The sequence below is a fragment of the Prionailurus viverrinus genome, chromosome C2 (assembly GCF_022837055.1).
Source record: "Prionailurus viverrinus isolate Anna chromosome C2, UM_Priviv_1.0, whole genome shotgun sequence".
Taxonomy (NCBI): Eukaryota; Metazoa; Chordata; class Mammalia; order Carnivora; family Felidae; genus Prionailurus; species Prionailurus viverrinus.
In genome coordinates, this window is record NC_062569.1 from 27,696,235 (window position 1) to 27,722,261 (window position 26,027).

Below are 26,027 nucleotides of genomic sequence, written 5' to 3' on the forward strand. Positions count from 1 at the left end.
TTAGAGTCTGAGTCAATTTTATTATTAAGCAGCATGTATTTATAGTATTGTATCGAGTGCTTTACCTACTTTATCTCTTTTATGAACATTTCATGATTTAAAATTATTAAGAATCCTGAAGATACATCCTCTCCCTTCTTTCTTGCCTCTTATGTATATACTAAATCATGCACTAAATCATTCATGTGCATGTTAGGAAAAAATGACTGTTTTGGTATCTTGGGTATGTCTGGAGAAGTTTCTGGCAGTGGGGAGGCAATTTGTCAATTTTTTCTCTCCTTGGTAGAACTCTCCATATGATATATACCCTCTCTAGGAATACTCCCTGTATTTGGGCCAAAAGAAATCAGAGCTGAAGTTCAAGTTGTCTTCACAGTCGATACCTCGGTTAAGTATAAGAAGTATCACTTTAACAAAGTAATTTAAAATGCTATCGCCCTCTGTTCTAACTGTATAAGAGGGGCAAGTGTCAGCAAAGGCCTGAGTGTTTAAGGCTGTGTGATTGTACTGGATCTGTTTATTCATTCCCCAACTGCCCTCAAACCCAGTTGAGTTATTGAAAATAACCAAGCCGAATGCAGAGATTCACCAGCAGGAGGACACAGATGAGATTTTTCCTATCCCTCTCCTGTTGGTTTCTCTGCACATTCTGGTCACTAGATTGTCTCATCCCCTCTGGTGCCTGGGGCAAGGGGTTTTTAATATACCTACCACTGGTTATGACACTAGAAAGAACAGAAATCATGCTGTCCCATAAAATGTCTCTGAAACTAGAGGACAGAGTCACTTTCTTTATTTTCCTGATTTAAAGGCTCACTTTGTTGCTTCTTATTACTAACTAGCCTTGTTTTACAAACACACTAATGACTCAACTGAGATGTATCCATATTTATATTTATATTCGTTCTACCTCAAAGAACCTTCTTGAACATGTGAACAACTTCATCTCAACCTGGAAATACTGGAAAGGCAAAATAAATTCAGTTTAATGTAATTTATGTAAATCACAATTCTCTTGGTGGGAAAGGTCAATATTTACCATCAAGGAAAAATAACTGTAGTACCAATCTGATCTCAAAATCATGTTATCTATATACACACATACAAACACACACATACACACACACTTCTGTGGATGGGCACACACATGTGCACGTGGGCAGACACACACCCTCTACTAATGTTACCAATAGCTCTGAAGTCAGTGAAACACAGTGATTAGGAGCTTAAACGGTAGGAGGAAATAGATCTCAGTTCAAATCCTGCCTCAGGCTGAGTGACAGTGCACAGCTTAACCTCCCTGCCCAGCTTTCTTTCCTCTTCTGTTAAACAATACCTACAACATAAGGTATAATGTGAGGGTTAGATTCAAAAATGTCCAATAAACCAGTGCTTCTCAAACTCCAAAGTGCACACAAATCATCTGGGAATCTTGTTAACATGCAGATTCTGATTCAATAGGTCTGGAGTGGGGCTCAGGATTCTAAGTTCCCAGGTGGTGCTATGCTGCTTAGTCCACGGCCCAAACTTTGAGTAGCAAGACCCATTCCGAAACTTCACAAGATGGAAAGTAGTTTTGCAAGCCACATAAGAAAGCTGAGAAAGGATATTTTGGTTTTGGTGACCCAGGTGAGCATGGCATGAACTCAGCTTCTCTAGGTGTGGAGAGGATAAAATTTGGGGTCAAGGTTCTATTCTGTGGCTTCATGAGCCCAGTATGGGTAACTGCTGACTGCACATATGTTTTCCTGCCAAGGATCATCCAGGGACCATAAGAACCCACAGAGAGATGATAAGACCTGGGATGACCGGAGGTCTTGTACCTGTCATAGTCTTGGCAAATCTCACCCACAGCCACCAAGGCTTTCAGGTACTCGTTGGGTTGGTAAGGGTGGATGTAGTGCAGGGAACAGCTGTTCCTGGGGTCCCCATTTGAGGCAGTGAAATCTATAGCTACCTGGAAGAGAAAATAGGAGAACAGGTAGGTTTAAAGTGAATGCATCTGGTAGGAATTGTGACCAGCCACACAAAAGACATGGCCAGGAATGGGAAAAGCAGCACATCACGTACCCTGCCAAGAAGGAAAGTGAGAGAAGTTATTAATCTGGTTGAGGCCATTTCTGTAGTCTTCCATTTTCCTCTCCCCCAATCCCAAAACAGAACTTGAGATTGACACGGAGGTTAGAAAGCCCAGCCACTGTTGATCCACGTTGCCAGGCAGCAAGAGGAAGGATGGAATATCTGCCCCTCAGTTCATAATTCACTAAGAAAAGAGTCCTGTGCTCTTCAGGCAGGACAATTCTGTTTGTGAGGCAGAGGTAAAATCCCTTAAAACTACATTCTGGGTTAAAGATGTGGTCTATAGAAGAACGCCATTGTCATGCTTTCATGTGCAGCCAGTTGCAGAGAGACGTATTGAAGTGGTTATAATGAATTTTTTGCAAGAAGCAGCTTTGAGTGAGGCATTCAGCGAGAAGTCCTGCCTATACCAGAGAAGAAGCTGAATGCTATGGCATAGTCGGTGGGAAGCAGAAAAGGGAATCCTCTGCCTTGTCACCAAGGAGATACTATCTTTGAACTTCTGAGATTTTTTCTGACCCCTGGCATCATTATCTAAATAAAAGTTGACCCACTTAACACTGTTAACATCAACAAACAACAAAAGGCTCAAGCCTGGAGAGTGCTAAACTGAGAAGAAACATTTCTTCTGGTTTCTAGCATCATTACCATTTAAATAAAAGTTAGCCCAGCAAACACCTCTCAAAAAAACCAAACCAACCAACCAACCAACCAACCAACAAACAAAAAAACTTTAGCTTGGTGGGGGGTAGAGAGAAAGGATGGGGGAATTAAAACAAAAGGAGTTGTAGTAAAAGACAGAGATGTTCCTGTTGTGTCTTCCCTTTCTCTTCAGGGCTCAGCTGAATCCACTTACTAATGACAGAGAGGCTTTATTTTCTCTTATAATCTTGCAGATGGGAAATGCTACATGCATACTATTTGACAACATTCCATTATAACAAATAATTGGAATATCCCATTGGGTTCATTTAGGGTGGATGTTATTTCTGGAAGGACAGAGAAAAGGTGCTTTGTGTTCTGTTTCTGCTTCTGAGAGATCAGCCTATAAGAGTAAGGTCGATAGGGGAAAATGTCAGCCACACCTTATACTGTAATGCTGCAATCCAATCCACATGACTAGAAGAAGAAAAGCAATAGGCTACCAGGAGTTCACTTACACTCCCCCTTTTTTTTTCATGAAGTTATTTCTTATCATCACTGATTTTGTTTCCCCTTTTCTTCTTCACCTCTCCCAGGATTATGTTGAAAAGAAATTTAAGCAGGATGCAAATTCTATTTTTGGAATAACCAGATGTTTTCAACAAGAGAGTACCAGCTGATAAGATGCTAATACTAATAATGTTTCAAAAGGAAAGGTCACGTGCAGAAAAACTACAAGGTGCTTTCCTACCCCTGAGATGCTCTTACTTTAGATAACAAAGGGGAGAGGACTAGCCCTTGTTAAAACCCTACTCTGTGTCAGACACTGTGCTATCTGCTTTCCAGGTATTATGTTATTTTATTTTCATCAAAGAACTCTGGAAGGCAGAGATTGTTATTCCTTTTCATTGATGAAGACCCTGAGGCCCACAGGTGATGAAATTTCCTGGTGATGGAGCCGGGTTCACACCCCAGTCTATACGGCTCCAAAGGCTTTTCCTCCATTATGCCACCATATACCCCAAAGAAAACATAAGGCTGTGGCTAATATGCCAAATTGTCACATGGGTATGTTTATGACTATAAAGAATGGAGAGGATTTAGCCTGGAAGTAGGGACACTAGCTACAAGGCAGCTAGAGTAATTTAGGAGAGAATGGCCTTGAATGAACAGCTGTTTATAATCAAAACAGTTGTAAAATGTAGAAACAGGGCAATTAATGTGTGTGTGTGTGTGTGTGTGTGTGTGTGTGTGTGTGTGTGTGTTTATGATGTTCTTCATCAAGGATCACCACAATCCTTTACCTATGCTTCTTGAGGCTGCAGTTGAAAATTGTCCTGTGTGTTGATTACCTGAGTGTCAAGGGTATTCCATAATGCGAAAAACATGCTGGTGTCTTGATATAAAACCAGAGAGTAAAATCAGGTCATATAAACACCAGAGGGAGAAAACATCCATAAAGAAAAATGACAACTCAAGAAACTTAAATGTCCCCCTTTCCTCCCCAGGCATGGGCAAGATCCTCCAAGTATGCAGGCACCAAGTGGCAGCATGCAAGCCCAGATATAACACCCGAATGAGTATGTTGTGTTATGGGAAGAAGTGTGTATAATGTCTGGGTGAACATACACAGATTTTGGCAACAATACACTTTAAAATAAAGCCACACATCATAGGGTTGGGACCAAGGGAAGGTAAGACTGGTGATGAGGGTGTCAATTCAAGAAGGACTTCATTCCCAGCTGACCCTACATTTGCACAATCTTGAGAGTGATTGCCTCTTTTTAAATTTTGCATTGTAGGCGCCTCTCTACTCTCCTGCTTCTTCATTCTGGCCCTATTTTGTCATTTCATTTCTATCAACTCTTCATCCCCAGGCTTGGAATAATTCTGTTATGCCTAACAAACTAGTGTGGGGCAGAGGTGATGGTGAGAAGGGGATTGTGACCAGAGATATTAAGGATAGAAAATGAACAGGATTTGGTGACCGACTGATGCCAGTTAGAGAAAGGGAGTAGCCACATTTCTTTGGAAATGAAAACGACATCTAGAGGAAAATGGAACCACCTAAAGATCACTGTTAGAAGGTTGGTGTTGGGCTGCCTGCTCTTGGTGGTGCTGTTTAGACATACAAACAAGCCTGATGGAAATTTTAATTTTTTTTTCTGTAGGCAGACCTTTGCAGGAGGTGGGGGCAGGGCTCCACTTTTCCCATGGGGATGGCCCCAGCATCTGTGACAACCACAGAGGCCATTCTAGCTCTGGAGACTCTGATAGAGCTTTGGGGAAAGGTATGAACTTAAAAATTACATGGTGAAAAAGGAAATAAATCAATGATCCTTACCACCCACCCCTTTCTATAGTTCCCATTCCTCATTACAAAAATATTTTATCATTGACTAGAAAGCAATGGACAGTCTTAAGTACACAGCAGCTGAAAGATTTGTTTCCCTGGCAAGTGATGGTTTCTAAAGTCGCCCCGATGAAGCTGGAGATAAAATATCTTCAGGAGGTGGCCTTCTACCAAGAATTCTCTGTGCTCTTTAAGTTAGCATTAGTGGAAGGAGAACAGAGTGAAAGGTTAGATTTATTTTAAAAAGCAACAGGGAGGCAGTGAAAGACGGGATTAAGTTGAGAAATAAAAGCAAGGAAATGACTGAAAAATGCCAGTTTGTGGAGGTGGCTGCTGACGCCTGCTTCCTGAATGCTGGTGAGCTTGCAGAGCGGCTACGTTTTCATTTTCTGATATGAAGCATTTACGAAAGCCTGTGGTTCTGGTATGTGCTCCAATCTTCCCAGCAGGCGGTCCAAGAATAGGCACCCGCCCGTTGCTCTCCCCTTCTGCCCAGGAGGCCTCGCTCATCATTAAGCAGAGCTGTGGAGCAGCTTTGCAAGACCTTGTAAAGTAGGAATGTGAAATTTTCCCTCCATTGCCACCAAGTCCCCAGTGCAGAGCTGCTTCCTGGAAAAGGCTGGAAGCCAGTGATGAGCATCTATCATTGGACATTTTTAGCTTCTACACAAAACAAGCCCACTCCTCAGATTCCCTTCTCTGCCTGTGATAAACAAGCCATTTGAAACCTCTTGGGTGTTTTCTTTTTTTTTTTTTTTTTAATTTTTTTTAACGTTTATTTATTTTTTGAGACAGAGAGAGACAGAACATGAATGGGGGAGGGTTAGAGAGAGAGGGAGACACAGAATCGGAAGCAGGCTCCAGGCTCTGAGCCATCAGCCCAGAGCCCGACGCGGGGCTCAAACTCACGGATCCTGAGATCGTGACCTGAGCCAAAGTCGGACGCTTAACCGACTGAGCCACCCAGGCGCCCCCTCTTGGGTGTTCTCTAAGCGAAGCTGCTGGGAACCAACCTCTGGTTAGTTGCCTAATCTCTCTGCAATCAACGTGCAGTCAACCTTTGCCATATCGTCTGCTGGGGCAAGAGATTTGTTTTTTGCTTGTTTGTTTTATATTTGTATACAATTTGGATCTGTAACAATAAGCCTTGTAGGTGGAGATACCGTTCAGTCTGAACCATTTCTTAATTGACAGATTAAACTCTTGTGCTTTTCTACCTCTTCAAAGCTCCACTGTGGGCAAAGAAATAGGAACCTAGACCTGATGGAAAGGACTCCTGAGGTCACCCCGTTCATTTCCTGCGGACTGCAAAGCATTCCCCTCTTCAACCCAGGGCTCATTCTCTTTTCTCAGAGGTCTATACCAGAGTCCACCAGTGTTTAGTCTGGGATATAAAGATGTAAAACTTAAACTGGGACACAGTGTGGACATGTGTTAGTGTTGGAAAGATTTCCTGAGAAATAGGAATAGCTGGCCACCTTGTAATACGTGTTCTTTTTCTTTAGGCTGAAGGTTAATATGGGAGGAGCCACATTCAGCTTATTATAGCAATATTATATTGCCAAAATGTAGACTACAAAATCAGAGATAAAGGAAAGCAACATCATCCTTAATGTTAAAAAAATTACAAATAATAAAAATGGCCATCTGAAAATATGAAAAAATACATTTTTGAGGGTCACCTGGACCACTTGAGAATCTGATACAAGATTTATATCCAGTCTCCCAAAAATGCACATACCTAATTCTGCACACAATTTAGGGAGGTCAAGGATGCCGCCAAGGACAATCCTCGTTCCTCAAGGATTCCACTGGCAAGCAAGTTATGTTTTGGTTTCTTTTCCTTTCTAGATTTTATCTCTCTCTCTACATATATATAAATATATAAACATTTTACCTGGTTGTAACCATAGGGTGGCTCTGCTTTACATTCCTTTTTTTTCACTTAATGTTATGTCATAAACATGTCCCTATGTTATCATCAATCATTATAATCATTTAAAATGACTTTATCATAGGGCACTTGTACCCCAATGTTTATAGCAGCACTTTCAACAATAGCCAAATTATGGAAAGAGCCTAAATGTCTATCAACTGATGAATGGATAAAGAAATTGTGGTTTATATACACAATGGAATACTATGTGGCAACGAGAAACAATGAAATATGGCCTTTTGTAGCAACGTGGATGGAACTGGAGAGTGTGATGCTAAGTGAAATAAGTCATACAGAGAAAGACAGATACCATATGTTTTCACTCCTATGAGGATCCTGAGAAACTTAACAGAAGACCAAGGTGGAGGGGAAGGAAAAAAAAAGTTAGAGAGGGAGGGAGCCAAACCATAAGAGACTCTTAAAAACTGAGAATAAACTGAGAGTTGATGGGGGATGGGAGGGAGGGGAAAGTGGGTGATTGACCTTGAGGAGGGCACCTGTTGGGATGAGCACTGGGTGTTGTATGGAAACCAATTTGACAATAAATTTCATATTTAAGAAAAAATAAATAAAATGACTTTATCATAATCCACCTAAATGAGTGCTGTAATTTACATACAGCTTATCCCTGAAAATCTGTTTTACAAAGTGCATCTTTATGCATCTGGGAAAGCAATAACTTTCAAAGGAAATGGTGAACTCTTCTACCATTTTCTTTCCAAACACCTTATGGTGCCTGTCTCTTCTGTGCTGTCTATAATTTTGTGTTTTGTGTGTGAAATTCTAGTTATCTAATTTTATTTTTGGCTGCTTTGCCATGTGCCAAACACAGTGAACTCCTCCTGCAGCCCCCACCCCTGCCCTCTAGTCTGTTCCACCTCCATCCACCTCCTCCAAGTCTGCCCTCTGACGGTTGCCCTCCAGGTCTTATGACCCGAGGATTTGCATGAGGAGATGAAATGTCCTCAAGAGCGCCCTTGACCTCCTGAAATTGCATGCAAAATTGGGTGTGTGCATTTTCCAGGGAGAGGATATGGATTGTGTATCAGATTCTCAAGTGGTGCCACTGACCAAAAAAGAATCATTGACTAGGGCTCTTTTTGGCATTGTTAATCTTGTTCACTCCACTGAGGCTTCTCTGCTTATGGTAAGATTCTAGCCTGAAACCTCCCCTATTTTGATACTCAAGTTGCTATCCTCCTTTTCCTCTCTTGCCCCATCTTGCCAAACTTCTTTTTTTTTTTAATATGAAATTTATTGTCAAAGTGGTTTCCATACAACACCCAGTGCTCATCCCAACAGGTGCCCTCCTCAATGCCCATCGCCCACTTTCCCCTCCCTCCCACCCCCTATCAACCCTCAGTTTATCCTCAGTTTTTTTTAAATTTTTTTTAACGTTTATTTATTTTTGAGACAGAGAGAGACAGAGCATGAATGGGGGAGGGGCAGAGAGGGAGGGAGACACAGAATCTGAAGCATATGCTCAGTTTTTAAAGAGTCTCTTATGGTTTGGCTCCCTCCCTCTCTGACTTTTTTTCCCCCTCCCCCATGGTCTTAAATTTCTCAGGATCCACATAAGAGTGAAAATATATAGTTATAGCAGCGCTTTCAACAATAGCCAAATTATGGAAAGAGCCTAAATGCCCATCATCTGATGAATGGATAAAGAAATTGTGGTTTATATACACAATGGAATACTACTTGGCAATGAGAAAGAATGAAATATGGCCTTTTGTTGCCAACCTTCTTGAATGAACAGTTCTTTTACCTTCTGTTTAGACCATAACTTCTGGGTCTCCCTCTCATACTGCTGAAATTGCTCTTTCAAAAGGTGATATGTGCCTCTTTATCACATGATCCAGTTTTTTATTCTTCACCTTCTTGCATATGGGATTATTGCCCTTGATCTTTTAATATTTTCTTTCTGGTCATTTGGGTTACTGCCCCGTCCTGGACCTTATCCTCTGGCATTTCTCCTCCTATGGGTTTCCCTTCTTCTCCTTGCTGCCTGACGGAGATCTTCTATAATTCCCTGAGACACCTTTTCTCTGTTTTCTTCTCTCTGGCCATCTCATCCAAACCCATATGTGTGCAGCTTCTACTTCTCTCCTGAAACCTAGGACCATATTTATAAGTGCCATCTCGACACTGAGAGGCCTGAAAGTACCTCCATCATGTCCAAAATAAAATCCATCATCTCGTCGGCGGCTCCTCTCGATTTCCATATTGCCATGAATAGGATCACCATGCTTTGTCAGTCAGGCACAAAAGATCTGAGTCCTCTGGACTCATCATCCTCCCTTGCCCTCTGTCTCTTCATTGGATCGATCATAGGCCAAGGCTTATGGGACTCTCTTTCCACAGTACCTCTCCTACTGTTGTCCTGCTAATTTAGCCTCTTCTTACTTGTCCTCAGGATGGTTAATCTCTTCTTGCTTCATCTCTTTGTTTATTTATTTATTTTTGACAGAGAGAGAAAGAGAGAGAGAGAGAGAGACACAGAGAGAGAGAGCATGCACAAGTGGGGGAGGAGCAGAGAGACAGAGAGAGGGAGACAGAATCCGAAGCAGGTTCCAGGCTCCGAGCTGTAAGTACAGAGCTGGACTGGGGCCAAACAAACAAACTGCAAGATCATGACCTTAGCCAAAGTGGAAGTCAGCCGCTTAACCGACTGAGCCACCTAGGCGCCCCTCTGCTTGCGTTTCTTTCATAATTTCCTCACCACCTTCAATGCCTTCCACCAAACACTCCCAGATTTGGTTCCCTAAAGCATGTGCCCAGCTGCTTCAATGTCCTGCTCAAGATTCTTCTGAACATTCCCTTATCCACCATATTACTTCAAAATTAAAAGCCCTTCAAATTCTTTTTTAAAAAACTTTATTCATTTATTTTGAGAGAGAGAGAGTGCAAGCGAGGTAGAGGGGCAGTGAGAGAGGGAGAGAGAGGATCCCAAGCAGGTTCCGCGTTGTCAATGTAGAGCCTGACACAGGACTCGATCCCACAAACCGTGAGATCATGACCTGAGCTAAAATCAAGAGTCAGCCACTCAACCGAGTCACCCAGGCGCCCTTGCCCTTCAAATTCTTAATCCAAACCACTTCTCCAATACTCCCCTAAATATACCCCATTTATGCATATTAACCCAAATAAGGTTTTGGTATTTATCATTAGGCTATATGGATGCGTAGACATTTAAGTTCATAGGATGCTTTTTGAAGCCAAAACTAGTATCATACTTATTCATCAGGTTTCTTGTTTTTCCTCATCCTTCCCTCTCCTTTAAGGTTAGGGTTTGATCCATTGTAATTCAATAAAAGTACCTAATACACATCAGCCTGGCACCGGAAGGGGAAGATGCTCCACTTTTGACATTCTTAAGGTAGAGTCAAAAGCACCAGGCATCTGTGGAAAGTGCAAAAGCTTTCTCTCAGCCCCTGTTTGTAAAGTGTACTGGCCAGGGTCTTAACGGGAAACAAATGGCCCACTCAGAAGGGATGATCCAGGAGAGCTTAATAAAAGGACAATTCAAAGAGTTTCAGGAAGACTGAACTGCTAAGGGAGGGAGAAGGAGCTGGAGCTGAGAAGTAGTGGTACATACATTAAGGTGGTACCTCCTCAGCTGGGGAGGATCAGCAGGGGTGAGAAAGGAGGGGAGGGCCAGCCTGGGTCAGGCAAGCCACGTGGACGCAGGTTGTGGAGCTAGGGACCCTGTGGGGATAAACTTCTGGTGTTCATGGGGGCTGGTTCTTTGCAGCACAACTCCAAGGGCAGAGCGAGCCCCTGAAGGTTGAATAGAGTTGTTCGAGTGCATGGAATCTATAGACTCCAAACCAAATCAATAGTGCTCTCCCTTGAAAACCTATAAATAGTTTCCTGAATTGCTCCTTTGCCTAAGACTGTGGGACACTATTTCCAGGAGCTCTCCTATATGACATTGCTGGCGTCTCTACCTCTATGTGTATACATCAGTGCGACAGTGAACCCATAGGACAGCTGGAGTTAGATGTGTGTGCTCACGATGAACATGTTTGCTACTTTCTGTACGTGCCAGTATGCATGCAGGAGGGCTGGGTGGGTGTGCCTTAGACTCTAAAGAAATGACCAAATTCTATAATTAACCCATACCTATTCAGGAGTAAGTGAAACATGCCCCAAGTTTAGAGAAGATATAGGCAGACCCTTCTGAGATTAGAGGATAGGCTTCTAGCTAAGGAGAGGTCAGTCTATAAAACTACCGCTTTTCTCAACCCCTTGCAGCTCCTTTTAGTCCTTTGAGTACTGCTGTCCCCGTCCCAGAAATACACTGGTCCTGTCTACTCTCTTGGGCTCAAACCTGGACAAAAAATTTAAACCCATCTGCCTTGCTTTTCTCACATGACTGATCCAGTCAAGGGAGCTAAACAGGGCTGACCTTCACGAGTACACATCTGCAAGATGGGGAGCAGAAGCTGTTCAGATTGTTGTTCTCTTGTTTGTTGTGTTGCTTTCCCATAGGTTTTAGCAGATCTATCCTTGCCATCTGGGATCCTCTTTCTGGAGGTCACATCTGTCCAAACCTGGGAGGGTTTTGAATATTAGGCCACTGAAAGTAAGTTATTCAAGGGCAGATGGATTCATAAGCTTGGCCTACCAGGCACCTTAAAGAGACCCAGCCTACCCACTCAAATCATTAGAGTGTATAAATCCTACGGGTTCACAGATTATATTTAGGAAATGATCCCTGACCTACCCACTGAGTCTAGACACTCTGTTTCTCAACTTTGAAAGCCTAATTCTCCAATCTTTTGGAATTCACCTTTTTGTTGCCTGATGAACCATTTGGATGGCTTACTCGTGGCACTGACCCTTGGGCATGGCATTGGTGCTGGTCTTTGGGCTGCATCTGCCTTGGGTCAGTGGGACTTACCAGAGTGGCTTACTTCCTTCCAATTCCTACTCACCAGGTAATGGGATCTGGCAATATGCCCACTGCCCCATGCCTCATGCAGTTACTGAAAGAATGGGAAGCATGAGGAGGGTTCCCAAACCACCTGAGGTTGAGTGGCATGACTTTTCTGATATGACTTCCTGACAGCCATAGTCACTGGAGAAAACAGAAGTATGAACTCACTTTAAAAAAATTATATTGAAAGAAAGAAAAGAAAAAAAATTATATCATACAATATTTCAGCAATGAGACCTGAAAAAAGCTGACCAAGGGTTTTAATAAATTTTTGTCTCCACATTCCCACAACCCTCCACCATGCCCCACACCTTGCTCCATGAATATGAACAAATGTGGAAACAACTTACTGTAAACTGGATTTGGCAGCCGCCCATGATGTAGTCCAAGAAAGAATGCATCTTGTGGATCTGCATTGGAGGAGGAGAGGAAATCGTTTTAGTAACAGCATGATCTATTTCCTTATGGAGTGGAAGCTTAGTCTTTGGCATTGGACTGCTAACCTAGAAGAAAGAGAAGAAAGACATCTGTGGGGAAGAGATAGGTCAGTTGATTTTGATTTGATTTCATTTTTTTATAAATATATTTTAATTTTTTAAAAATCTGCATTTATTTGAGAGAGAGCGAGAGAGAGAGAGAGACGAGTGAGAGCAGGGGAGGAACTGAGAAAGAGAGAGACACAGAATCCGAAGCAGGCTCCAGGCTCCAAGTTGTCAGCACAGAGCCTGATGTGGGGCTCGAACCCATAAACTGTGAGATCATGACCTGAGCTGAAGTCGGACGCTTAACTGACTGAGCCACCCAGGCACCCCGATTTTATTTTTTTTAAGTTCATTTATTTTCGAGGGAGACAGAGACAGCATAACTGGGGGTGAGACAGATAGAGAGGGAGAGAGAGAATCCCAAGCAGGCTCTGCATCAGCCTACCGTGGGGTCAAACCCACGGAACCATGAGATCATGACCTGAGCTGAAACCAAGAGTCAGATGCTTAATTGTTCCAATTTTGATTTTATAGGAGAGAAAGAAAGCAATGCCTAATTCAGATGGCCCTGTGAGGGCTGCATATATTCATGCCCTGCTCCCCTCTTTTGGGTCATGCATGCCTCCAGGGAGAGCTAACACTATATTTTCAAGGGACACCACTGTTTCGGAATTAATAAAGTCTCACACTAGGCTTCACTCTTCTCCCCAGTCTAAGTTCCAGTCCTGGTAACATTCTTAATACCACAAGTAATCTAGGTTAGCTGCTTCAGGATTGCAATTACCTGAGAAGGCCTTTACTGGCTGTTTCCCACTCATTAGATTCCTGCCATGCCATGAACAGCAATGACTAACTCTAAGTCAGGGACTTAACATCCATAATTTTATTTAGTTCTTAGGACAGCCCTGTAAAGGTGGAGCTATTATTTCTACTGTGCCATCTTTGTGGAGGAGGAAGTTGAGGCTAAGATCACCTACCTAGTAGAAGGTGGAGGTGGGACTCAAATGGTGGCAAATGGACTGCATAGTCCATCCTTTAGACCTCTGTGCTGGAAGTCAGCATAGTCTCTGTTTTTTGCCTAACCATGATTATCAGTGTTCTCATGTGCCATACCAATTTTTGGCCTTAATTTCTGCTTCCTTATGATTCTGCTTCTTGACCCTTGGTGATATTCATCCATTCATTTATTTAACAATAAATTTTTAAATTTTATTTAACAAAGCTGCCACTATGCACTAGATGCTAGGGATATAGTGATGAGAAAAACAGACACGATACCCACAGTCATGAAGTTTGTCATCTGGCCACTTTAACCTGGACAGTGAGTAACTGTGATTTTTGACCCTCAATTTTCAGATTTCATCTGATGCTCAGGGCAGCTTCTCAGAGACTGACCCACAAGATCTCGTGTTGGTGTCTCTAGGTACCACCTCTAGGTGGCACACATCTCTTGGCAGACTTTTTTCAGGGCTGGTGTTCACTTGGCCCCCTGAATAGTGCCTGCTCCTGGCTCCCTTTGGCAATGCTTTGCTTGATGGTTGGGACACCCTACTATTGTCTATGTACCCAGGAAATAAGAACTTGGGAACGAGTTGAATAATATTGGCCCCTAAACACTAAACTGTAAGATCAATTCATGGAGAATCAAAACAGACTTATCACAGGCACCTTAAGGAGACAGACAACCACTGAAGTGGTTCATCCACATCTTTTCTCCTGCTTCCCTGGGCACAAGGATGTTTTGAATGTGCCTGGGATTTGATTTGTATAGATAGGGGAGATGACCAGAGACAACTGCCTTTCAAAGAAGAGTTTATTACCCAGAGTTCCCCAAAGGGTAGGAGGCATGTCATGCCACTCAGGGGCCACATGGGAAAGCACTAGGGTCAGTCAGAAGGCAGAAAGATTGAGAGGAAAGTGTGGGTGGAAGTCTTTATTGTGTTTTATCATGGGAAGGAATGAGTGGGGTATGGTCAGCAGTTAAACTGGTTTAGGATTGGAGAGTTTGGATACTTTTGGTGACTCTGGGCTATAGGGGTGGTCTCTAATTATGTAAAGCCTGGACCCAGGGAGATATAGGGACAGAGGAATAGAGTGTGTGTGTGTGTGTGTGTGTGTGTGTGTGTGTGTGTGTGTAAGCTTGATAAAGGAGGTGGTTGGGGGTATGGGCTCTGGATTGGTTGGTCTGCATATCAAAGGCAGGCTCACAAGCAAGTTGTTGGCTATCTATAGGAATTAGTTAACCCTGGGAGAAGTTCCTACCCAGCCCACAAGGCCCAGAGATGTTAATGCATCAAAAAAGTATAGAAAATAAAAGACATGATTAATACAATGATCCTAGATGGCCAATCTTAATACACTGATTGGTTCAAGGGGTGGGCATATCAGTCTTTCCTCTACTATTGCTCTTGCTATGAGAGGATATGCTCCCACAGCTCCTGGCAGCCAGGGAGAAGCCAATCTGGGAAAAGGAAGCTGACATACACAGAGAGAAACTAGATGGCATTCAAATTGTATATGGTGGAGTTAGACATGCATAGATTAAAATCTCAGCTCTTAAACTTACCATGTGTGTGACTAGTTACATGATCTCAGTTGACAGCAGAAATCTCAGCATTATGATACAAGTTAAACAGAATTCATCATAGTTACTCTCACATAGTAAGTACTCAACCAATGCCAGAATTATTTTCAGCTATGATTTAAGAGATTTGATTACTAGCATGTGGGATTTTCTGTGAAGTTAGAGCCCTTCTGGGAGGAATTTCTAGGCCTTCTAATCTTTCTCTATTGCTTTGTTTTCACAGTACCCTTTCGGCATGGGTGAGGCACCACATATAAAGCACTGAACACTGTGACAGGTGCATAGCAGGAGCTCTGGAAATGTTGTCTTCCCCTTTTGGGGGATCTCCCTCTGGTGCTGTCAGGACAGAGAAGAGCCTGACATGTGACCAGGACTCCCCATCTTTGAGGGTATGACTGTCTTTGCAGAAGGGATGGTGGCAGTGGGCCACCACAGCTCCAAGACCACCCACACTTATGTTTTTTACTCCACTATTTTATTTTATGTTATTTACATCCATTATAACATGGACTTTATGTTTTTTATTACAAAAAACACTACACCTCCTTGACAGTTTCTCCCTCCGGCCACACAGTCTGAGCTCTTCCTCCCAGACAGCCCTAGCTTCATACTCCTGAAAGAGAAGGGCTATGTACGTACCTTGCACTGATTCAAAATCACAATGCCCGAGTTCTTATAGTTCTTCTTCTTGGCTTTGTACTTGGGGTTGATGCACTCCCACTGCACCTGCAACAAGAGGGGCCACAGCAAGAGAACCTGCTTAGGAAGAAGTGGAGTCATTCCATGAAGCCAAGCCCCCAGGTGCTACGGCACATGGATCTGAGGGCTGACAAATGGTTTCTGCGGGATAACCCTTGCATTCTGAGGGAGGGTGGTTAAGGAGGCATGGCTGAGTGAGACTCTGATATAAGGCTGCCTGGTTCCAGTCCCGGTCCCTCCACTTCCAGCTGTGCAACCCTTGGCAAATTACTTGATTCCTCTATGCCTTGGATATCTCCTCTGTAAAATGGAGCTGGTAATTGTATCTATCTCATAGGATTATTGTGACGATTTAATAATTAATCCACATAACACATTTAAAAAAGTGCCTGGTACTTATAAATGCTTTCTATTAATAGGATCAAATCAAGCACCAGAGGGAAGGAAACATCTGTAGACACACTGTTGAGTAACACACTGTTGAGTCTTAGTGCGTGGGAATTAGCTTAAAAGGTCAGAAAACTGAGAGACAGTGAGTGCTGACTATAGGAAATTAGTGGGGATAATGATGAGTTTGCACAGAACTTCCCTGAGAACTAAAATAATAGAGTGATACATATCACACCAGGGACACAACAGATCTCCAAAGGGGCTTCTCTGAGGGATAGTATCAGAGCTGCAGGAGTGGCTGGAAACTGAGGAGGTAGCTGGGAGCTAAGGGGGGCTTTAGGAGAACAGATATCAACCTTTCAAGCCTACAGGAGACTTCATGTGACAAAATCAACTTCAAGCCAAACATCCAAGAGCCACTGAAAACTCTTGCCCACCATTCTGTGGGAGCTGGATCCTTGGATTTCCACTCAGGAGACCAATTTTCACTCTCTGACAATTAGCGGTATCTGAAAGTAAAGCAATTTCTTTCTTTTTAAAAAATTTTAAAGTTTATTTATTTATTCTGAGAGAGAAAGAAAGAGAGCGGGGCAGGGACAGAGGGAGAGAGAGAATCCCAAGCAAGCTCTGCATTGTGACACAGTGCTCGATCTCACGAACCGTGATACCAGGACCTGAGCCAAAATTAAGAGTCCGACGTTAAAGTGATTGGGCCACCCAAGCACCCCCTGAAAATAAAGCAGTTTCTCAGGCAGATGTGAGTGGGGTAGACCGAAGCAGCATTGGCTCCCAGTGACCCATTCCTCTCAGTGTCTGTGTATTTGTGCAGTTCCCTCCCACAATGACGGTGAGGTTAGTCATGGGACTTGTTTTGGCCAATGGGACATTAGCAAAGGTGGTATGAGCAGAGGATTAAAAAGTGTCTGGGCGGGGCGCCTGGGTGGCGCAGTCGGTTAAGCGTCCGACTTCAGCCAGGTCACGATCTCGCGGTCCGTGAGTTCGAGCCCCGCGTCAGGCTCTGGGCTGATGGCTCGGAGCCTGGAGCCTGTTTCCGATTCTGTGTCTCCCTCTCTCTCTGCCCCTCCCCCGTTCATGTTCTGTCTCTCTCTCTGTCCCAAAAATGAATAAACTTTGAAAAAAAAAATTAAAAAAAAAATTAAAAAAAAAAAGTGTCTGGGCATTGGGGCCTGCCATCCTCTTGCTGCTGGGAGGTTTTTACCACCATGTAAAAAAGTTTAGGCTGCTCTCCTGGAGAATAAAAGAGTACATGAGAAACATCTTGGCCATCCCAGCTGCAGAGGCACAGATGCATGAGTGAGTTCAGCTGACATCATGTAGAGTGGTGAGATGCTGCCCCGGTGAACTCAGCCTAAATTGCCAACAATTGTGAGTAAATAATGATCATTGTTTTCTGCCGGGAAGTTTTGGGCTAATTTGTTCCTCAGCAACAGATAACTGAGAACAGTAGTTTCTCAACACTGGGGAAGTTCCAGTAGGGACTGGGCAACAATGTAAGAGTTAGGAAGAAAGGAATCCTGTACTGGCTAAGGGCTCTCTAAAACTCCTTCCATAAAAGGAAGGAAATAAAAAGAGAAAGGAAGGAAGGAATGGAGGGTGAGAGGAAGAGAGGGTGAGAGGAAGAGAGGAAGAGAGGAAGAGAGAAGAGTCAAACTGAATCTGAAATCAGGACGTCTCCAACCCTGTTTTGTTTCAAAGGCCTAATCTTTCCACCATCATGATGGTTGTCTTTCTTCCCTCTCAGGTTCTCTTCTAATCTGCTCTCCATGTGGCAAGCTCTTGATAAGCAAGAATTCTAGCTTGTCTCAAAGCAGATTTAGTGTTTTCAGACAAAGTACCCCAAGCCCCTCCCAAACCCATCAAAACTGAAATTGCCTTTCCCCCAAATCTTCCTCTAATGTCACAGTGGGAACAAGTAGTGTGGGGATTTACCGTAACAGTTAGAAAGTGAGGCTGTGGTGGTTCCTTTGTCATTTTCAATCATTCCCATTAACCTCAATTTCTTCAACAAAGCAGGACATAACAAATGAAACTTTGAATGAGTTAGATTTCAAATTCTATTAAGAATTATAATGATAGGGGTGCCTGGGTGGCTCAGTTGGTTAAGGGTCCGACTTTGGCTCAGGTCATGATCTTGCGACTTTGGGCTCAGGTCATGATCTTGCGGTATGTGGGTTTGAGCCCCACATCGGACTCCCTGCTGACAGCTCAGAGCCTGGAACCTGTTTCAGATTCTGTATCTCCCTCTCTATCTGCCTCTCCCCTGTTCTCTCTTTTAGTCTCAAATAAACATTAAAAAATTAAAAAAAAAAGAATTATAATGATAATCCATGAAAAGTGCACTCATTTCTCAGGCTAGGGCAGACCAGTAGTGGAGGATGGGTTGGTGGAGCCAGACAAGGGCTCCAAAAAATCTGAGTCGGAGCCCGCAGGCGCTTGGGGGTTTCATGCCTGTTGGGTGGGAAGGGGATGCTGATGAACCAGGTGTAAGTAGTTTGCATCCGTCTTGGGATAAAGTTTTCAAGTAACTATGGGGTATGTGCCTTACATCTACAATCCCACTTAACTCTCCCTACAACCCACTTTTGTAGACTAAAGATGAGGCTCAGGTTATACGGGTGGCAACTAGTAGAGCTGGGATTGGTACCTGTCAGTCCCGCTCCAAAGCCTGGCCTATTAATGCAGACTTCCACGGGGAGGATCTTGGAGGGACTCTCCTATTTGTCCTTCTTGCAAGTCTCCCTTTTGGCCACCTCAGACTAAGGCTGTTCATGAAGGCCACCCAAGAATTCACCCAAGTTAATCAAGAATTTACCCTGCACCTGCAGAACCATGACTCTCATAGGAAGGAGCTTAAAAGAGGATGATGTCTCCTCTTTTTGTCTCTGTTTCTACTTACTGAGGTTCCTCAGGGTTCAACCCTCCTCTATCTGTCTCCCTATCCTCCATTCTCTTAACATCAACCACTTCTGTTTACTGACGGCTCCAAAATACATCTCCATGTAGGCCTCTCCCCTGAGTGCCAGTTTCCCGAACCCCATTCTTGAACTTTCCACACAACTGGACCTCCCTGAAACAAGATTTCCTTACTCAGGAAATGGCACCCACATTTACCCATCTATCCGCCTCATATCCAAACCCTCAACATGTCTTAGCCCCTGTCTCCAAAATCCATCTTAAATCACTCTACTTCTCTCCATCTCCATTACCACTTTGTTAGCCTAAGTCATTATTACCTCTTGTTTTGCCTTCTGACAGATCTGCTTCACTGTCTTCTCTCTACAATGGATTATGTACACAGTAGCCAGAGTAATCTTTTAAAAAAGTTAAAACCCTTCATGTCATTCTCTAGCTTGGACTCCTTTGCACCACTGTCCAGTAGAACTTTCTGCAATGATGGAAATATTCTATATTTGCACCAACCAACATTGAAGCCACTAGCCATAGGAGGTGATGGGGTACTTGGAGTGTGGCTAATGTAACTCAGGAATTGAAATTGAAACTCAAATTTTTAATTAATTAAAAGTGAGGCTAAAATACTCACATGTAGCTTGTGGCTCCCGTCCTGGAGAGCACAAAACTGTCTCTTTTTCAGTTAGAGGAAAATTGAAACTCCTTTCTTCGAGATATTAGAATGTGCTTTTCCTGGCCCTTGCTTCTGTCTTTGACCACATCCCATGCATGCTCTCTGCTCCAGATACACTAGCCTCTTTCCACATCTTTAATCACACCAAGCTCTTTCCTCATTCAGGACTTTGTAATGTAAGATTCCCTTGGCCTTTATGCTTTTCTCTTGCTTGTTACATGGTTGGCTTTTTTCATCTTTAAGGGACCTCAGCTTAAATGCTGCCATTTCAGATTATCTTTCCAATACCATACCTTTATACTGAACTGGTTCAGTTTTTTATAGCATTTGTCACAAGCTGTAATAACATTTTTATTTTTTGTTTGATTCATGTCTATATTGTACTCTGATGCACAGTCATGACACACCTAGAGCTTGGCGCTTAGTAGGTGTTCCTTATAAATATTAGTAGAATCAGTAAATAAGAGAACATTTCCCACAGTGTAAATGCACCCAAATGGGGCTGAGTGATGGGACCAAATAAAATCTTTCTGGTGATACAGAAAAGTGCCATATCATATGATCCATTTCCTCAGTGGGACTTGAGGATTCATTTCTGTTTGTTTGAAAGCATCAGACTTTGGTGTTTTTCAATGATAACATATGCTATAATTTTACTTTTAACACCCTCTTAGGAGCCTAAAGACGACATGTTTCCCACATTTATTGATTTGGCTATTTCTACTTGTAGAGGAGAATAAGGTACAACTTTATTAAAATTCTTACAACTCTAGTAGGTGGTATTGATAACTCATTGATTTATTAGCACAGTGGGGCCTGGTTCAACAGAGCAACAACTTCTCTGGCTATCTTCCTTGTTATCCTGGGTGTGACGCACTTATAATTTAGTGTGATTTTGACTATGGCCCTGAAGCTCTGCGTGTCTGCTCGTGGGGAAGATCTCTGCGTGTTTCACAAGTTGCTTGCAATACTGGATATTTAATAGAGCATATACACCAGGTTTTGTGGGAGTTATGAAAAAAGCTGCTCTTGATTTTCTAGACCAAATGTTAAGTACTCAACAAACGGTCCGATTTAGATTAAGCTTCCATTCTCAAGCATGTTAGTTTATTCCCATCCAGTCTAGGTATATCTTGACCTTATATCTGAAAGAAGAGACTTGAAAAATGAGTTGTGACATTTCTGTAATCAGTACCTCTGACCAGGCCGGGTATAGGATCTTATCTCTAGGGAAAAGACCTTTCTCAAAGCTACTGAATGGTCAGCTGTCACTCTTTTCTGTTCCATGGGGACAGTGGGTCCCAGAGTAAGAATGTCAGGTATTTTGGTTTGAGTGCCCCAAAGGCAAGGATTTAAGTGTAAATGGTTCACTTGGGAGGTAATACCAAAAAGTACCAATCGAGGAGTAGGGAATTGAGATGCGCAGGCTGCCAAAAAGGTGTGCGGTCCAGTTTACCACTGTGGCCACCAGGGCCTATTCCCACTGGGGAACCCTGGGAAGCTGCATAGAACACGCACTCCGAGTTCTGCCACCTGTGGGGCAAGAGAGTTGGGTATTTATACTCCCTTTTCCCCCATGAATTATTTGTTGAGGGCCACTCCCTAGAAGGAGCTACACCTCCCCTCATACCTCAGCCTCCTGTGGGCTCTGGGATGAATGGGCCCCAGTCACCAGACAAAGCCCTCAGGCAAAGAGATACAGGTTTTGTAGCTGGAAATTGGGCAGGTGAACACTGAACAGGGGAGAATAGCAGTTCCATGATTAGGGTCCAGATGACAGCAACTGACTGATTAATTTATTGATATGTGAATGCATGTGTGTCTGAGAGAAATGCAGAGGAAGTTTAGCTTTGTGTCTGGTGCAATGAAATCCCTATGTGCCTCTATGATATATGACAGTGTTTGGGTACGTGTCTTGGTATCCAGTGTGTGAGAGTGAAATGGAGAAGCCAAATGAAAATCTAGTGTCCATAATGAAAATTTGGAGGAATCCAATAACTTTTCCAAAGCACTAAATGCGCACTGAATGCCACCAAGTCATGGAAAGAATAGTACTACTAGAAGCAGATATTTTGGAAGTACTAGCTGCATGCCAGGCACTCTGCTACGTGAATACCATGGATTATCTCGTTTAATCTTCACAAAATTCTATTAGGTAGGTACAATTACCACCCTCATTTTTTAAGTGAGACAACTGAGGCACAGAGAAAACTGAGTCACTTGTCGCAGGCTATACAGCTAAGGGAAACAAGAAACATTCTCATCTGACCCCTCAGTTTTATTGATGGAGAAACTGTACCACACAGAGGCAGTGTCTTGTCCAAGGTCACACTGGTTGCTTTGGGTGGGGCTAGTACTCGACTCTAGGTACTCAAATCCCCCCATGCTCCCTACTTGTCACATTTAATCAAGTATTGAGGTCTCCCCTCCTGCTGTTCCATGTATAGAGGGTGCTAAGGATACATCATGAGAGAAGTGTGTGGGGAAATAGCATGCGTGGTTTACCACCTACCTGTTTCCCTTCCATTGCTCCTCTCATCTCTTTGAATGTCGAGGTGAATTCTCCAATGAAGTCATGTTTGCCATTGGAGTCCCAGTCCCATACTATGCACTGCAAGAGAAAGGAAGTATCTTTAAAAAAAAAATTAAGAATGCATCCACAGTAGCTGAAGGCAGTGTGAACTTTATGAGGAAGAACTGATGAGAGATGCCAAAAGCCCAGCACTCTTAGATTGTGGCATTTGGGATGTAGTATCCCTTTGGTTTCTATAGTTTTTTTTTTTAATTAAGTTTTTAATTTTTAATTCCAGTGTGTAGTTAACATACAGTGTTATATTAGTTTCAGGTGTACAATATAGTGATTTCAACAATGCTATACATCATTCAGTGCTCATCGTGATAAGTGTGCTCTTAATCCCCTTCACCTATTTCACCCATCCCCCCCCCACACCTCCCCAGCAACCATCAGTTTGTTCTCTAAGAGTCTGTTTCTTGCTTTGTCTCTCTCGTTTCCCCCTCTGTTCATTTGTTTTGTTTCTTAAATTCCACATATGGGTGAAATCATATGCATTTTTCTTTCCTGCCTTCTTTCACTTAGCATTATGCTCTGTAGATCCATCTATGCTGTTGCAAATGGCAAGATTTCACTCCCAGTGGTTTCTAGAGTCTTTACTTAGTCTTGCCACCACAATCTCAAAGCAGCCCTGTGATTCATCAGTGACTAATAATTTGCCCATTTTTCAGATAAGACTAACAGGACCAAAACGGTATGAGTGACTCACTGAAGGACTATCTAGTGAATGGAAATCTGGGATGGGAAGGCAGATGTCCTAACTCCAATTCCAGTGTTCTTCCCCACAGCAGAGAGCCTCCCTGAAACTGATGCCTGACTCCATGTCTGTAGCTTCTACGATGGCAGTTTAGGTTTAATGATTTGAATGGGACAATACTAATCACATTTTCTTTTTCTATTTTTTTTCTGAAGGCAAAAGCATGATGCTAATAATGCTGCATAAGAAGGCAAACAAGTGAAATCTTTTAACGGTACCCATATGAAAAATGGGTGGAAAACAGTGACAGGTAAGTCATACTGGTAATGTCAGGCATCCGTCACAATGAGACACTCACTTCTACAAGAAGGCTCTTTCAAGCAATATTGAGGTTAAATTCTGGGCCCCCAAGCAACACTCTGTACAGTGACTCAGATTAAATCAATAGCCCTCCCTCTGTTTGGTTACACATACATAGGTGAAGAAGGAATTCTCCATTTTTTCCAGGGTGCAGGTTGTGGAATAAGGTCTCAGTCTCAAGCGCTATAGATGTCACTTCCATATATTAAGCTAGTGATTTGCACCAAGGAAGTCCCAGACCTCAAATAAGATGAAGGCAGCAAAAGGGATCTTTTACTCCAAAGTTTCCACTGGAATATTGGGGTTCTAAGAGGCAACCTGGTCCTTCCTCAGGATGCAGACCTCTCTGGCCAGTCCTGCTTGAAAAACCTGACTTAACTCCTTTCTCTGATCTGTGGGATGCCTCAGACCTAAAATGAATTGTGTCCAAAAAGAAACATAATCCCCCCATCCATTGATTCCTGCTCATTTATTTTCTGTCATGGTGAATTGTGCCAACACTCAACCAGTTGCTACAAAGAGAAAACCGAGTGTCATTCCTGATACCTTGCCTAGTCCTGGCTCCCACACCAACTCCTGTGCATTCTGTCCCCTAAGGCTGGACTCCAGCACTGGCTGGTCTCCTTGCCCTCTCTCTTATGCTCCCCACCCCCAAACCCCCAATGCTAATCCACCAATCAGGCTAATTTCCTGCTTAAAATAAAAAAATACATATAAGCTAACAGGTCTTCTAAGGACTTTCATGATCTGACTTCCTGGATATCCCCAAATTCACCCTTTACAATCCATGCATACAACATTTCAAATTTTCTTTAATATGAAGTTGGTTGGAATAAAAAGCATTTGCTACAAAATTTTTTGAGGCATCTTAAAGAAAAACTAATTTCTCAACTTTTGCTTTCTCTTTTAATGTGGAGGCTATGGTAGATAATTCTTTCACTTGTAAAACATATTAAGAAGTCCTTGTTATGAAGGAGATTGTATTAGAATAAATCAAAATGGTAGAGGTTAAGATAAAGGGAGCTCAACTGCTCTGCTGAATAAAGTAATGTCAAGTTGAATTTTCCCTTTGTAACTAGAGACATAGACATGGGGCCCAGTGGTGTGGGTTGAGAAGAAATTAGGCAAGGATTCATCAGAGAGCTGAAGATGGGCCTGACATTGGGGTTGGGGAAAGTAGGAGACAGGTAAGGAACTTTGGAAACTGTGAGGTCTAATTTTCAAAGGTCAAGTCATTTGACCCTGTCTACTTCCTCTTCTACTGGTCAGGTGCCCTCTCTACTTCCTCTTCCCTGTTATCCTTAAGACTCTAGTAAATCTGCCACCCATTATAGCATTTTCTGGTGGTGACTTGGAGAATAAAGGAGAGGGGCTGTGTCCATGTTTTGGGACAAGCAGACCAGACTGCAGTGTGATATGGCCCACAGGGATTGAGAACTTGGGGGAGAAGGGCTGTGGAGGGAGAGTCAGACAGATAACTCCAAGGAATGGAACCCCACAGAAACACTGGGGAGGGTATCAACTTCTGGAGTACATGGAGTTAGAACTCAAGATATCCTATTTAGGTTTTGAAAGAAACTTCAATCCCAGGAAGTTGGAGAATAACAATTAAAATTCAGTTGAAACCATTACTCAAGTTACACTAACTTTTCGGTCATTGCATGTTTACTCAATTGGTAGATGCTAAAAGTAAACTACTAATAGTATCTGTTATCTTAACCTTAGTCTCTAAGTGAGGGAAATGTGCAGCAGAGTCCCCAGATGATCCAGGATGGACATTTGTGTCTACATGAAAGGATTCGCTGCTGTTTTCAGCCACTGAGATCATTACAGCATAACCTAGTCTGAGAACCATTTAAAGCGCTGTCATAGGAAAAGATATTTCAATTTACTTTGTCTGACTCCAAAAGCGGGGAGGAAGTGGTGAGGAAGTTACAAGGAAGTAACAAAGAATTATACCTGTCCAGAAATAGTCATCTGTGTAAGAGTGAGTGTTTTATTACTGGAAATGTTCAAGAAGAAACTATTCCCCAAAAACGTGGTAGAGAAAGCCAAGTGGAGAATGTTACAGAGGACTGGGTGGGATGTTCTTTTGAGTTTTCTTCTCCCTTGGAGATGCTAAGATTATTTGGAGCTGTATAGGTTGCAAAATAACCTATGTCAATGAAAGGCTTAGCTCTTTCTGATGGAAATGATAAGCAAAGCAGTGTTTGTTAGGAGTGATGAGAACTCCCTTTTTAATTCAAAGTAGGATGAAGTTCTACCTCATTTATTCTAATGGCCAGGGGAACCATTCAATGAGTCAGTCATTTGGAAAAATCCGTTCAGAATGTGTATTATAAATATCACGTTGTTGAACACAGTCAGTTGATCTGCAGTTACTTACAACCAGGTGTTCTTCTCCCTGTTTGCCAGTCCCTCTGTACTGTCCCTCCCTCCTTAGACGTTTATGACATGGGCCAAGACACAGAAAGAAAGAAGGGCAGTTCTTGGGACCCTGTCTTTAAAGCTCATAACATTGCCTGGTCATAAATACAACCATGGGACACCTGAGTCTGACACTCAGATATTCTTCTACCTCTGGGGAGGAGCAGATAAAAAGACAAAGGGGGCAGAAGCACATGAGAGAGAAGAAATGGAAGCAGCCTGTATAACTCTTCTGCCTTGACGAAAGAGGAAGGAGTCCC

The 26,027-nt window shown here is 42.8% G+C and overlaps 1 protein-coding gene across 1 annotated transcript in view; it reads right to left on the bottom strand.

Annotated features, from left to right (window-relative positions):
• Positions 1-26,027, bottom strand: part of CPNE4 (copine 4) — a 496,584-nt gene that overhangs the window by 25,189 nt on the left and 445,368 nt on the right. The window contains exons 8-11 of the mRNA XM_047876436.1: positions 22,224-22,322; positions 15,658-15,744; positions 12,303-12,362; positions 1,824-1,957 (exon numbers count right to left, since the gene is read on the bottom strand). Of these exons, the coding sequence (XP_047732392.1) occupies positions 1,824-1,957; positions 12,303-12,362; positions 15,658-15,744; positions 22,224-22,322 (380 nt within the window). The remainder of the gene's footprint in view (positions 1-1,823; positions 1,958-12,302; positions 12,363-15,657; positions 15,745-22,223; positions 22,323-26,027) is intronic.